At 41.8% G+C, this 15,760-nt stretch overlaps 2 protein-coding genes across 2 annotated transcripts; both read left to right on the top strand.

Moving 5' to 3' along the window:
• The first annotated feature begins 8,393 nt into the window (after nt 1-8,393).
• Nucleotides 8,394-11,381, top strand: mcrip1 (MAPK regulated corepressor interacting protein 1). Its single transcript, XM_076142850.1, has 5 exons — nt 8,394-8,509; nt 9,218-9,315; nt 9,415-9,533; nt 10,426-10,530; nt 10,636-11,381. The coding sequence occupies exons 2-5, from the start codon at nt 9,308-9,310 to the stop codon at nt 10,698-10,700; spliced, it is 297 nt and encodes a 98-aa protein (XP_075998965.1). The 5' UTR covers nt 8,394-8,509; nt 9,218-9,307; the 3' UTR covers nt 10,701-11,381.
• Nucleotides 11,382-11,781: 400 nt separating this feature from the next.
• alyref (Aly/REF export factor) lies at nt 11,782-14,955 on the top strand. Its single transcript, XM_076142849.1, has 6 exons — nt 11,782-12,152; nt 13,545-13,718; nt 13,801-13,948; nt 14,252-14,315; nt 14,405-14,597; nt 14,680-14,955. The coding sequence occupies exons 1-6, from the start codon at nt 11,913-11,915 to the stop codon at nt 14,692-14,694; spliced, it is 834 nt and encodes a 277-aa protein (XP_075998964.1). The 5' UTR covers nt 11,782-11,912; the 3' UTR covers nt 14,695-14,955.
• The last annotated feature ends 805 nt before the right edge of the window (nt 14,956-15,760 follow it).

A 15,760-nucleotide genomic window follows, 5' to 3' on the forward strand; every position in this document is an offset into this window, starting at 1 on the left:
AACTTGAGTGGCAGTTGCTCATTCATCGAAAGTCAAAGTCAAAAGTAAAGGGCTGAAATAAATCTGAAGTTAAGAATTATCAAGTGCATTAGTTAGTTAGTTAGTTTCTGCTATAGATATGCATCATGTCTAATTTAAAGGTATTTGTAAGATACATGAAGACAATGAAGCAAAACATCAATTGGTGAGACGTGAGTTACTGTGCTTAACCTTCTTCATCTTGTGCCATTTGGGAAAGAGATCATATGGTGAGTTCACTAAGTCGGCTAAATGTATCTGTAAGATTGATGTGCTGTCTGCTTGGCTCGTGCCACAGATTCTCTGCGTGGCAGAGAAGATGTACAGACAAACTGGGACAGACTTAGAATTCACATCACTTAAAATCTCTCTAGAGTTATTATTTAAAAAAACGAAATAACAATCTCTTTCACTGTATATCATTAAGAGTTATTTTTCAACATGGGTCATTTCTCACTGCCACAAATTGCGCTCAATATTTGTACGTGCATGCTACACTTGAACGTTTGTCTAAACTGCAATTTGAAGCAAAGTAGGCTACACCAATATTTATGCTGATAAAACGGTGGAGCAAGCATGAGAAAACTGATTTACAATTGTAGAAGCCTGTTCTGTTACTCAAGGGGCACCAACATTGATTTCATTTGTATTTCAATCGGATTACTGTGTTTAATGTTTGAAAATATTAACCTTAATCAGACTGGAATGCACTGGCTGATGACAAACTGATCTAGTATCTTACTTACCGAGCTTCTGAAACACCAAAATAAAATAAAATGGAAGCTATGTGCTCGTGCCAATGCAGCTTCAGTATCCAGGGGCATGAGAACCATGAGGTCCACGCCGTCTATGCACTATAGGGTCAGATGTCAGCCAGTATCATCTTACACAGCAAAAGGCTCGATTTACTCTTGGTTTGCTTGGACAATGTGACGGACTTGCTCTATGTGTGGGAAACCTTGCAGTCAAAACAATCCCGAGCATCAGCTTATTGCACAAACCTCAATAAAATCAGCAAATTGCTTAGCCTGTGTTTTATTAGAATAAAAATACTTTAATTCACCATCAGCAGGCCTCATGGTCTCTCTCTCTTGATCTCTCTTGGTGAGAGGATCTCTCTGGATTACTGATTCCTAATTTAGATCCTCAATACATTTCTTTCAGCCTTGCACATGTTCTGTAATTCAATACTTTTTTATGTGTTTTCTCCCACTGGGTTTGGAGTGATCTAGACTCAGACTTATTTACTCACCCAGTGTTCCAGGTGTGTTCAAACACAGTCTATGTTTCACACTTGGCAAAAAACACAGATCCTGTCATCACCCCTGGGGCAGCATGCGCCCGTGACATGTGTTGGTTTCTGAGAAGAGGCTTGTGCAAAATGGCTCGTGGCCACAAACAAGAGGCACCGCAGGCTTTTATATATCTTCCACTAACCTGGCAGAGGCTCTGCATTTTATAGTGTACTGTCGTCATGTTGGCAATTCCTGTTAAGGGCCAAAACAAAACTGTGAACTTCACAGTGTTTAGGCATAGATAAATATTCATCCAATGACATTTTCAAAGATAAGAATGACTTCTGTTACACTGACCTTTTTAGTCAACAATTTTTAAGAGCGTCTGAGCTTGCATTCACAACATGATATGCTGAAGAACTGGCTGCTGACGTTTATTTTTAGAGAATGGTGTCAGAAGCCCGCTACCTGCATCACGCCAGCCCATCGGCCGAATGGCAATACATAGGTGGCTTGTTTATATTGTGTATAGCGTCAGTTTGTTTTGTTTTTTGTTTTTTTTGAAGAAAGCATTTGACATGACAGTGCGCATACAGTTATGGGACATTTTGGAGATTGCTTTTGATAATGAAAGAGAGAGGGAACAGAGATAGAGACGGAGAAAAGAAAGAAGTTTGTGTATCTATTATTGTTGTTGTTGTTTTACTTTTTTCAAAGCGAGGCAGAGAGCCAGAGAGAGAAAGGAGAACTGAGACCCGGAGGCAAAATAGGCAATGTAACGTTCAAGTAAGTTGAAACAATAGGGTGACAGACGGGGAAACCGAACATGGAGTCCTTGATGACATCAGTGATGTTGGTTCGGTGATTTCATAGGTAAATTTTTTACAGGACGATGCCAAACAGCAGTGTTGGCAGCTTCAGTATGTTTTCTTCACTGTTTGTCCATGACTAGCTGGATGTATGAAACACTCTAACGTGATGATTTTTCGTATTCTGTGCAACGCAATGTGGATTCTCAAGACTCATTTTGTCGACCAAATCGCTGTGCCATTTGAATTTCATCCATGAAATTACCGCCACAACAAAAAGAGACAGGTCTCCTTTACCTGTTATACATGTGCAGTAAATGCACGTGCACTGCTTGAAGAACATGATGGACATTCAGAAAAGGGCCGCAGTGAAGGCTTCTTGTATCAAATACTGCTTTCCTGGACCTGGACGGTCTTTCCTTTGACCTGAACCTCAAAGTAAAATCTTCCTGAGGAGAAACTTTGTTTTCCTAAAACATTAACACATTTATCAAATCTCTGTGGTTTGTCTGGGAGATTATTTTCTCACATCACCAAGATGAACTTGTTTCCCAGCATCAGACAGGATCAGTTGAGGTTCAGCTGTATCAGGATCCACCCTTTAATTACTTTCCAAAACAGAGTCAAAACACACAGTGGTGTTAAAGTGTTTATTAAGCAACACATGCTAGTAAGACATACTTTGGGGCTGGATTTACTCACAGCTACACTTACCCACATTCAGTATGTATCATGTTTGAGAGAGCTTGTGGCACCACTCTGAGGTAAAATTGTCCACTTTAGAAATATTCCAGCTCTGTCAGGGATCTATGGTGCTACTGATGGCTTTGGAAAACCTTCATTGACCAGAAAGCTTTCAACCCTGAGGTTGTGGTAATTTGCCAGATCATCACATGCATCCTAAAGGTCACAGGGGGCCAACCTAACCGTATATATAGAAAGGTCGAAGTCATGACGTGTGAGAGCGCCGCTGGCATGCATCCAAGAGTGGAGCTAACGCCAGGCTGCGACAAACAAACATTTTCCACATGCTGCAGCCAGGACGTGTGAGGGAAGTGAGAAAGGGTATCAGTGTTGCATCAGGGATGCCCTGCACCCCAGCTATACCATATATGAGTCTGTGGAACTTGATAGCTACTTTAAAAGAGTCTCTTCATCAAGCTGTGAATGTTCAATTAGTATCACTTGAGTTTGTCCAGACATTAGGTCTAAGCCACGTTCCCCATTTCCCTGTAGAGACCCATAGGCTTCAGCTATGCAAGGCGGAGATGACAAATAATGAGAGGCAGCACTCAGAGTCGGGGTCAGCTCTTCCCTTAATGAAAGAGCACTTAATATTTCCTATTGAGATTAGATGAGTCGCAACATCAATTAAACCTTTGGATGTGTCACAAATGATACTGGAAATGTACTGTATGCTATTTTACATCAAGTTTAATTATTCTCTTTTGTATATGGCTGTTCTTTGTTGATAATGGCCCACCCCAATTTTTCTTACATGTTGAAAAAGCATTCTTGTAGTAAGAGCCAGCACTTTGTGAAATGGACTCATAGCACAGTCAAGTCAATGAGCTGAGGGAGAGCCTAGAGCAGAACATATATCTATACACAGATAATAGATATAAATGCAAGAACACACTGTAAGGATGAATCACACATCCTCTTGTACTGATACAGGCACCAGCAGTATCAGTGCAGCAGTACAGTCAGCTTGTTGGTCTCTTTGCATAATTCTGATGCATTTAAAGATAGTGTCAGTTCTTATGACGCAGTTAGGATGTCCTGGTCCATATGATACAGTCAACGTTGTACAAGTTATCTAATACAGTTGCATGAGGAGTGGAAAGGTTTTTTTTCCACTACTGTAGTTCGATATGTTAGCAGCATAACACTGTACACTAGTTATGTCAAATACTCAGGGAAGCACTGGATGGCTGCTATTTTCTCTGTCACACTGGCAGCTTCAGCAAAATGCCAACATCTACTTCCAAGAGGTTTTGAGTTATAACCAGCTCTGAGGACAGCTGAGGCCATCAAGCAAACATTACAGTACCACTCATACTCTCTGTGAGACCTCAGTAATAAGCACAACTGTTCATCTTGATTTTAATTATAATTTAACTCATCTTTCTAATAAACATACAGACATGGAAGCAACATTTTGGATTATATATGCGGTAGTTAGGAAGTTGTAATTTATTGTTACATTTTGCGATGCATGGTGTTGTAAATGGCAGCATTTCTGACACACACGTGACTTTTCAGTGGCATCCACTGAGAGGGGTTAAATTTAGAGGCTTTGCCCCTCTGACATGACAGTTGGTCTTTACCACACTCCCACAGTTAACATCCTTAGTGGTTGGATTTTATTGGTGTATCTGTTTCTGATGCAAAGGGCAAACATGAAGTACATAGATCGTGCAATGTACCACAAGTCAACATGGAAGACAAGAAGAAGCATGTACATGTAATTTACATGATATCTTAAAAGATGATTTGAAAATGAAAATAATTTAAAATATTGAAAAATGACCTCTTTTATCTAAAAAAAAAGGAAAAGGGATCGTCTATGCTATTATCTCTGATTTATTTCTCTGGAAGTTGGCGACATTAGATCAGGCACATCAACACCACATTCCAAACGGAAATCGGACCCATACTGTTGTTTGTTGTTTACTTCGTCTTCTGTCTGTCTAGTTTATGACTTCAAAACTAATTTGTGTACAGAAATGTGACATCTTGAAAAATGACATCGCTATTAAGTAATACCCCCAAATACAAGCAAATCCTTCTACAAGTATAGTTATTAATTCAATTTCCCTCTGCAGGAAAATAGTTTCAGCTTGTATATACTGAATACTCATTCAATTAAAATTGTTTGAGGGATGTGGCAAGACCCAAAGGGAACATTATGGTTGTCAATAGTTTTTATGGTCTAGGGGTGGGTCAGTGTCAGTGAGCATGTGGCTGGATGACGGCCACTCATTTCTAAGCTGAAGTCACTCGATATTGGGCCCTAAAATAGACCAACAGAGGGTATATAGGGACCCTCTCCCGTCTACCCCAACACACAACTACTATGTGCAACGGCAAACTCTGTGCATGAAAACAAACAAAAAAAGGATTGCAGATTGAGACTTGAGAACCACATAACAGGCAAGAGACAGGACCTGGGAAAGAAGAGCATTGGGATAGAGAAGTGAAGCAGGACATTTGAATTGTGCGCATGCAGAGTGAATAAAAGCGGGAGCTTCATCTGCTCCAGCCGGACTCTGAAAGGATAAGACCTGAGCAACAAGAGGACAAAAAGGACACAGAGCAAAGGATACTTTTTTTGTTTGATTGGTGAATTATCTTGGATTTCTTTCCTCCTCCTGGCCTGACAGCAGAGGAGGGGGCTCAGCTGTGATCACTGCAGGGATGAAGTACAGCTACCATGCACCCGCTTCAACGTACACGCGGAGCTCCCAGTACACGCCAGCGCACTACACACCTACACATTACACTCCTTCTAATTACATAGCCTCTCGCTACACATCCACATACACGTCAACATCTACAACAAAGTACACACCCACACCTACAACAAAGTACACACCTACAACAAAGTACACACCCACACCCACACGCTACAGCACAACACATTACACCCCGCCGCAGCCCACTCCCAGTTACAAGTCTGCTTCGACGTACGTCCCTTCATACACCAAAGCATCACGGTACAGCTCAACACAGCGGACACAAGCACCGGCAATCCCTGCACCTGTAGCACCTGTAGCACCTGTAGCACCTGTAGCACCTGTAGCACCTGTAGCACCCGTCACACCCGCAAGGAGAATTGTGCACTTCCCCAATGATATCGTCTTCCAGGATATCGTGAGGCGTGGCGATATGGAGCAAATCGGTCGTTTTATGAGAGCAAGGAAAGTCCGTGTGGATACCCTCTTCCATTCAGGTCAGTAGAGTCAGTAGAGTCTCCAGAAATGTTGATTCTAATACCATAAATTAATGAGGGTCAAAGCCTCTGAACAAAAATATTTCATAAAAGGGAATTTATCTACATTGCTGTGAGCAGCAGCAGACAGACTCCTTACATTGTATACATGCATGTTATACATGCAGGTATGGCAGCACTACACGAGGCCGTCCTATCAGGAAACCTGGAGGTGGTGAAGCTGCTGGTCAAATATGGAGCCGATGTCCATCAGAGAGACGAAGACGGCTGGACGCCGCTTCACATGGCCTGCAGTGACGGCTACCCAGAAATTGCCAGGTAATCCATGAGGAGATGTTTTTTTCCAAATCTGTAAGAGATATTTGAAGCGGTATTGTCAAGAAATGAGTTGTATTCTCTCCTATGAAATATCGATTATGAACACATGAACATGGTCATTTGAATTTATCTCCTGAAAAAGTGATACACTACAGCCAGATGTCCATTCACAGCACAAAGTAAATGTAGGTATAACAGAATATGATTCAGTGTGTAGCAGAAAAGATGATGGTTTTTAATTTGGATATTTTTCCACCAGGGAACTTGTAATCCTGGGGTTATTGAGTAGAGTCGCTGGAATAATAAGAAATTGTTTCTAGAAAGTCATTGAGGAGCATCAATTGCATTAATGCAACAAAGTGTGGCTGAGATTGTTGATGTATAGTGTATTTCTAGAGTGAAAATCCAACTTGATGAACAATAATTTGCCTTGCAGGTATCTTCTGGTGATGGGAGCCAGTACCGAGGTGGTGAATGAGAGTGGAGAGAAGCCTAGAGACCTAATCGACTCAGAATGCAAAGAACTTGTCAAGCTGTTTGACGTTGGCTGTGTGTGACTGTCACCAAATGGACCCGGCAGAACAATGGCAGGGAATACACACATACACAAAAGTATCAGACAAACGTGTACCAAGGTGTAAAAAGCTAGGACCACAACAAATCAAGATGGAGGTTCTGTTTGTTCTGTTTATTTGATTATATATTTTGTGAATTTGTGTATACGTCATACACCACTCCCATTATTTACAAGCAATACTCCAGGTGTGCATATTTCTTCCTTCTTGGAGCATAATGGAGTAATTTCTCTCCCCGTGTGCTTCAATTTGAATAATTTAAAGAATTGTGTCACTATTAAACAACAAATTTGTAGATCACTGCTTGTTTTTTGCAGGCTGTGTATTATTCTACTAAATAATTAGAAATCATTGTATAGCACAAAATGAAGGCTGCTTCACGTCTTATATAAGAGGAGTTATTGTATGTATCCTTGCTGCTGGGCAGAGAGGGAATCATTCAAAGTGATTATTGATACTTGATGAATAGGTCTGAAAAATGAAAATAGCATGTTTATACTGTACATGCACACATATTGCTATATTGCTTTTATTTTCTGTAGAGGGAGTAATATGAAGTCAGTAGTGAAAGTCTTATCCTTTCTTCTGCAATTATTATTTTTGTACATGTTTTCATAAATAAAGCAACCTTTTGTAGTTGTTGTTGTGCCGTCTTTTCAATTAAAAAAATTACAGAACATTTTTACCATAATCACTTCAAATATGTTCAGAAGAGGCTTGATCAATACATTTTTTTCGTTTACCCAGCTAATCCTGACACAGCGGGGCACATTATGATTAGACTGCCAAAAGCAAAATACTGCACCAAAATTTGAGTCTATTATTACATAATAGAGCTTGAGAGCTTTGGGGCTTGGTCGGGAGTTTTCCTGATGTTGCGGATCTGTAACGCCCTTTGAGACATGTGATATTGGGCGATACAAATACACTTGACTCGACTTGACTATGTTTCCAGAATTATTATGGAGGAAGGGGGAGACGCACAGTGAGTTACTGTGGATTTGGGAGGCTGTGATGAGAATTTGTTACATTTTATACATAATAATTAATAGAGATTGTTATTGATGATGAAAGTACTCATTATCTGAAATCCTTGTCATCCTCGTCAAGCGATTTTGACTTTTATTTGTGTTAAGGAAGGATTATTATTATTATTATTATTATTATTATTATGATTATTATACCACACAGTATCCAAAAAAAATCAAACATACAGCACTGTTTACTTCATAACGTATAATATGTAATGGGGGAAACGCTTTAAAAATGTAATGTGGCTTTTTGTCATCAAGAAAAGTGATGACGTTTGGTAAATTAATTTGAAGGATTGTCAGGCACCATGTGAACGACAACTTTCTCTCAAATGTAATTATTCCTGTTTATCTTGGTTCTTTTTTTATTTATACATAGTGTTCCGCTGTTCGTCCTCTGCACTGCTTAGTATGTTTATTATTAAATACTTTTTCTTGAAATGTTTTTCGTCCCGTTCACTTCCGCTTCATTTTCCCGGAAATGATTGGTTGGCATTGGCAACGTTTTAGCCAGGTCTAAAGGCGTACACATTCTCTAAAATAAATAATCCAAAGAAAGGATTTAAAGGTTTGTTGGGTATTTTTTTAATGAATTTATTTGCCTTGCGATTTGGGGGATTTATTATAAACATCTTTATGGCTGTGGTTAGTGGGTTTTTAGAGATAAGCCAGGGCAGCAATGCTAGTTAAATATTAGCTGCTTAACGCTACGTCGAGACAATGTAAGCGTAATGTATGCGAATAAGCATCATGCTAGCTGGCTAACAGAGGCTAACACCGTATCAGCTCTGTGCTTCGTTCCTCGGATGTATGAAGGAGAAAGCATCATAAAGTCTGAATCCATTTTACATACGGCACATACAGTCCGCAGGTACATAACTATGTGAGTCAAAGTGAATATGTTGGGTTTGTGTTTGTGTTTAGTCCGCTGCTAGCCCTGTGCTTATTAGCTAGCCCAAACGTAAACAAAAACTCCCTTGTCAGCTAACATTACTGTCACCTGCCCGTGTTCCCTTAACCTTAACTGTAAACAAAAGATCGAATCGTAAGGATCCAGTTATACTTAATGGTCGCTGAACTTTGCCCCTTAACATAACTAGATTTATACTTTAGTCAAGCTGGTCTAGTGTGTAATGATCTAAACACTGCTAGCAATACAGCAGTGTGATTCGTTTACGTGTATGATGGTTGTATGATGTCATTGTACTCTCCGAGAAAGTGAATTTTGTTGCTGCTGTGAGGATTTACGTGTACAAACTTTGTCATGCATGGCCAGGAACAGCAGAGGAGTTGGAAACCCTTGTATCCTTCGCATCCCATCCATTCACCACAAAGGAGCAAAGAGCGAGTGCAGACTGCAAACAGAATGACCAGGTAATCGGAAATGTATTTGTCTTTTAACGTGAAATTGCACTAGTATCCTTATCGATTTGGCTTTCAGGCTGCTAATTTTCCTGTTATCTATTTCCAAAGCTCATCTGCTCCCAGGATGGTGAATAGTTACAAGCGGACCTCCAGCCCCAGATCCCCTACTAACACCGGGGAGCTCTTCACTCCAGCACATGAGGAAAATGTGCGCTTTATCCATGATAGTAAGTAAACTTGTACAACTGCTGCTTCCCTTTCATCTAAGCAGAGTAGATCCTCCAGTCTGTACTGACTGAGATGAACTTTCACAGGGACTAGAATTGACTTAAGTTTGTCTGTTCGTTTACTGTGGGAGTAGAATGAAATGATCAACGATATGATCCGTTTCTGTAATGACAATAGTTGTTAGTCATTGGCATTGAAATACACACCACAAAAATGGAAACTTACTTTATAGAAGCGATATTTTAAAGACTTGTTTGAAATACCTTTACACTTGACATGACTTGTTGATCTACTTATTTTGCATTGATGGTGTTATTTATTACATTACATTACATTACGATCATTTGGCAGACGCTTTTATCCAAAGCGACTTACATTACATTACCACCCTTCGCAGAGGGGGGAGCAATTGAGGGTTCAGTGCCTTGCTCAGGGGCACCTCAGCAGGGGCTCGAACCAGCGACCCTCCGGTTCCAAAGCGGAAGCACTACCCACTGAGCCACTGCCTCCCTCATTTATAAATTTTGCGGCCAGCTTGAACAGACAGGCAGGGTTTACCCAGATTGTGGCTAAGTGAAAATGAGCTGCAGGTACATGGTACAAAGAATTCAGTGCTTCAACAACACAATCGCTTTAGTGTACTCTGGCAGGGGCAACGAAGCAAAAAGTATTAAGCAGTATTTTCTCTGTGTGATTCAATAAAGCTCTTGTAAGACAGAACAAGACACAATAGTCAGTATATTGGCAATGAGATTGGACATTTAAATCTGACCATCATTTAGTCAAACTGCATTTGCTTTATGCCCCAGGATGTCTTGTCAATCCTCAGTTCAATGTGGAATGAAACTAGTGGAATGTAACAAACACATTGTTGCCTTAATTGTCTCGCAGCCTGGCAATGTGTGCTCAGAGACATCAGATCAACGCAGAACAGCGAACGCAATGAGCGTGGACCACAGGAATATGTTGAAAAGAACCCAAATCCTAACCTACATTGTAAGTGCCAGAAATGGATACTATTATGCTCATGTATTACCAAATGAATCATCATTGATCATGTACAAGCCAAATAACATTTTTTTTCTCTCTTTGGTCTGGAAGCTTTTACACCAGTGGACCTGAGTGACCTCAAGAAACGCAACACACAGGACTCCAAGAAATCTTAGTCTTCGTCATGACGGGCCAGCAGCTTTTTTCTCCACCCATTATTCTTGAGAACATTACCTCCATGAACCCTCTGTCAGCCAGCAAGCCAGACCTCTTGGCCAGTCTAGCACAGAATGTCCATCTCCTTTCTAAACTTTGGACGCTAGTAACCCTCCTACCTTCCCCTCTCTTTCTCTGTCTGAACAGGGTCTTTGAGGAGAAGAAATTCTCCTGTCTGTAGGTTTTTTTTTCACATCATGAATTCTTCATATGTACATTCTTAGTGGGTTGGACCAATAGAAACTTTTATCAAAATTTGCTGACATCTGATGCTGAGGTACAAACACTCAACAAGACACAAAAGACTTCAGTCTTAAATACAAACATGTTTTCTTTACTACTACTATTTACAGTATATGACCTTGGAGGAGAATGCTAAAGGGCTGACCTCTATTTTTTTGTTAGTGTTGAAAGATAGTTTAAAAGATGAGTAGTAGAACTGTTTGAATTATCACATTGGAGACACAGTTTATGGGCAAGTTTTGAAAGCCAAATGCAATGTAGGCCAACATTTTTATTATGAATTCCCCATGCCCTAAAATGGACTTTAATAAGTAGAAACCTCCCCAAGTATGCTGTCCTTTATTAACCCCTAACCCCAGCCTTGAGACAAAGTGTTGAATAAAAGACTTTTACAATAATCCCTTTGCATTGATGTTGCATTCACCAGAGTGAATTTCACTGGGACTACGCCTCAAGGGGCAATATAAATACTATGTCAATTTTGTCCTCTTACATCATCCTCTGTGTTTCAAAGGTATATATATAGTATACTGTATCTACATATGATGAAATAAAAGAAACAAACATAGAATGGTAATTATGGAGGGAGGAAACATTTAAATGTGTCGAAAAAGGCATTTGATTTCTTTTGTTGATTTGAAAGTTTTGAAAGAAAAGCTATACGACTAATCGCATAGCAAACTCGCTGATTGAATCATTGAATACTGATGAATGGCGTTAGTAACGCTGTGTTTTGATTGGTGACGCTACCCTGCGTAATGACGTAATGCTTACGTATCCCACGCATTTGCCTATATCTTGTTGACTGACCCATTGTGTTTCTCGTCGCGGCAAAGAGAGTAGCGCGTCAGTGCAGGCAGAGGGACCAATTTGGACTAGGCTATATTTTTTTAACTTCTTTACAAGTTTAGCATTACCGGGGAAGCATAATGGCGGATAAAATGGATATGTCTCTTGACGACATTATCAAACAGAACAGGCAGCAGAGAGGCGGAACTCGCGGTGGAAGAGGCCGAGGCCGCGGAGCCTCAAGCGGCGGCCGAGGAGGGAGTGCCGGGCGTCTTGGAAGCGCCGGAGGAGGATTTGGAGGCCGAGGCAGTGGATCCGGCCCCATGAGGAGCCGACAGAACCTGAGCCGCGCTAGAGGCAGACCAACGCCTTACAGCAGGGTATGAAAGTTAAAGGAATGAGCAGAAAAAGGAGAAGCCTTAGCAAACCTAAAATGCCCGGGCGGCATCCTTCTAATCTTGCTTGCTAGCTAACCCTCTAGCCTGCTTGCTAGTCAAGCGGAGTTACGAGATGGCTAACCGCCGAGTTTCCCTCGGGGGGGAACGCGCAGTAGTTAAGCGGTTAAGCGTTAATGGAAGTTGAATGCATAGTATGTCCTTTCTCCCCCCAAGCCCTGTGTAATTCACCATTTCCAAGAGGAGGCCCATTGGAGTTGTGCTGTTAGCCATGATGGCTAACTCGCTAAAGTTGGATCGCCGAGGCCTTGGCAGCGCCATTTTGAATCCAGCGGCATCGTCCTCAAATAAAGGGTTCTCCTTCGTTGTCGGTAACAACGTGGTCCACTTCAAGGGTCGAATGGTACCGAGAGGAAACCATTGCATCGAGCCAATAACGCCAGAAAACGAAGATTTCCTACGCCACGGCTTCTGGTTTCGTCGAAATCCCGATGAAGCGGCCCGGTGATCCTTTGTTCTGGAGTGGCTGGTGTGGTTTACGGCGAGGCCAATTTCGGTGTTTTTTCCCCTCCAGTGTGGCTATTTTTTGTATGTGGATGGAGCAATGGACATTAAAACAACACGTTAGTGTTAAAGAATGTTCTTTCATCCGTAAGCGTGAACGAGTCAACCAGACAAACCACCCATGCAAAATGGCGTGGTTTCAAAATGGACGCTCAGATAACCCACGCTGTATTAGTTTGGGTAGCAGGCATTTTTAAGTTATTCTGGAGCTCCATCCACATATTTCCATGGACAGTACCCTTCTTTGAGGTCACAAGTTTAAGCCTTTTTTGTGGCTTTGGTAAAGAACTCTTGGGTGGCCCGGGAAACCTTGTGCAACGCTGGAGGCAGCGCAACTTCAGATGGTGACCCCCCTCGAGAGGCTGAGGATCATTTCTGGAGAGCCTTTGGTGGAGGCGCAGGTGGCAAGAGAAAAGGGGCATTATTTGTTAATAGTTTAGGCCTTAGTAAAGACATGGTGGGTGGTTTTTGGGATGAACAATTGTTTTTTTAATGTGGCTTAAGTTCTCAGTCAGTTATCACTAGCTAGCTCTTTCCATTTTCAAACTTTAATATACATTTGCTAGATGGGTACAACACACCCTCTTCATACATTTTGTTCTATTCTAGTTCAATCTATTTGTCTGAACTGATGAGCTTGTAGTAATTGGGAGGGCAGGGAACATTGTGGACCCTCTTGCTGGATCTGAGCACCCTGGCCCTGTTGGAAGTGGAGCCCATGGTTGCCCCAACACCCAGCCGTGTGGACTCTGTGCTTGACAGAGGCAAGGGGATCCCGAAGTCAGCAGGTGCGTTCTCTTTCATCTGTTGCAGCCCAAGCAGCTCCCTGATAAGTGGCAGCACGACATGTTCGACAATGGCTTCAGTGGCTTCAATGGCGCTGCTGCCGGTGGTGGTGGAGGAGGAGGAAGCAGCGCCGGTGTGGAAACCGGAGGGAAACTCCTTGTCTCCAATCTTGACTTTGGGGTCTCGGATGCAGATATCCAGGTATGTGGCAAGTGTTGAACGGTCAGCTTCTGTGGTATATTGGCGAAAAGGAACATCTGCTTACTTCTACTTCTTCCCCCAGGAACTCTTTGCTGAATTTGGAACTCTGAAAAAGGCAGCAGTCCATTATGACCGATCGGGAAGAAGCTTGGGAACAGCAGATGTCCACTTTGAACGGAGGGCTGACGCCCATAAGGCCATGAAGCAGTACAACGGCATCCCCCTAGATGGTATGATCCAAGTCTTTGTCTACACAGCTTGAAATTATGCATGAACACATGGAATTAAATGTAACTGCTTGTCTTTTTTTCCACGAGCCATTTTCACCTTTTCAGTTTGTCATGTTACTCAGCCACTTGTTTAAACCACGGAACAGCCGATCTTTAGGCTTAGCACTTAACCCCAAACTTGTAATTGCAGATAATTGACTGCCCACTTCATCCGAATCATTTCAGCTTTGTCTTTCAATAAGATTAACGGTTTCAGCAGCAATGTCCTGCCAAATCTGAGGTTCTCATTGTTTTGTCTTCTAGGACGCCCCATGAATATTCAGCTCGTCACCTCACAGATTGATACACAGAGGCGACCAATGCAGGGGTAAGTGACCACAGCCCTGTTGAGTTCAAGCAGCTTTGGTCATAGAAAATGAGGATGGAATGTTAGATCGGACTTTACTTTGTTTCCAGTCTCAACAGAGGTGGTGGTGGTGGCGCTATGACCAGAAACCGTACAGGTGGCTTTGGAGGCATGCAGAGGGGACGAGGAGGACGTGGGGCCGGCGGTGCTAGAGGAAGGGGCCGAGGTGGCCGCGGGGGAAACAGCAAGCAACAGCTGTCGGCAGAGGAACTTGACGCCCAGTTGGACGCCTACAACGCCAGGGTATGTTCAGCTGTCAATGCCTGTTGAGTAACTATTGTAGTATTGCTAGAGATCTAATGTCATCATCTCCTTGCTTCCCCAGATGGACACTAGCTAAATGCTCTACCTGTTGTCATCCCTTCCACTCTGCACAGAAGGGTTGTTACAGAATCGGAAGTGTGCAGTATATTTTACCTGTCTCCTGATGTGATTGATGTTCCAATCTCCTTTTAAATGCTCCGTGTTTTTTACCAGTACTTTTTTTTCTTTTTGAGGAAAAATGGTTTTGACTGTAGGTCGATGGGTTTTCCCTATTGTCTGTTCCTCTTCCCTGTAGTTAAAAAATCCTGTAATAAAACCTGCAGTGCATATAACCAAATGCTTTGTCTTTCTCATTTGTGCAGTAAGAGATGACTGCAATCAGGTAGCTTGAAGAATTGTGTTATGTAACTTGGTTTTTGAGTAATTGTGTTGTGGAGAATGGAACCACAGCATACACAGAAGTGTGTATATGATGCTGGGTTAGAACACGTAAAGCTACTGATTGACCGTCGGAGAAATGCTTGCTAAATCTGCACTTTTAGAAGAAAAGGCCATCACTTGATGCCAAGATGTTTGAACTGCTCTAGCCAAACTATCCTAGAATAGGTTCTGAATGGAAATGCACTTACAATGGCACAGCCACTAGATGTCAGACTTGACACCCATGAAGGGACGCTGTAATGGAGTAAAGCAAATAATGGTTTGTAACTTGCAAACAGGAAGGCTTTACTCTAAATCCCCCCCCACTTCAGGGGGCGTAGACTCCTTCCAAACATGCTTGCAAGTCTAGTTTTAGTTTGGACCTCCCTCAAACTAAAACTAGATTGATATAGCTTGCTACATATCCAACTTTTTAAAGAGTAGAGGTAAAAGCTGTACTGAGTTTGATATTTGTTCCACCACTCAAACCATGGGTATCTGTGAAGCAATTTGTCAAACTCAAGTTGATAACAGGTGTGGTAGTTCTGCAGGTCTACTTGATTAGGTGATAATCACTCTGCCCTGATGAGATTGAAACCCCTCTGCACCTTGATACTTCAAGTTTCACAGCATGTTCACATTATTCGCTTGCAGAGATGACAAACACCCATTTATAAAAGGCCTATTAATTTGTGTGAAAAAACAGTAAACTATGAAGATGG

Source organism: Genypterus blacodes, unplaced genomic scaffold, assembly GCF_046128005.1.
Source record: "Genypterus blacodes isolate CSIRO-AG114 ecotype Tasmania unplaced genomic scaffold, CSIRO-AGI_Gbla_v1 ptg000022l_1, whole genome shotgun sequence".
NCBI lineage: Eukaryota > Metazoa > Chordata > Actinopteri > Ophidiiformes > Ophidiidae > Genypterus > Genypterus blacodes.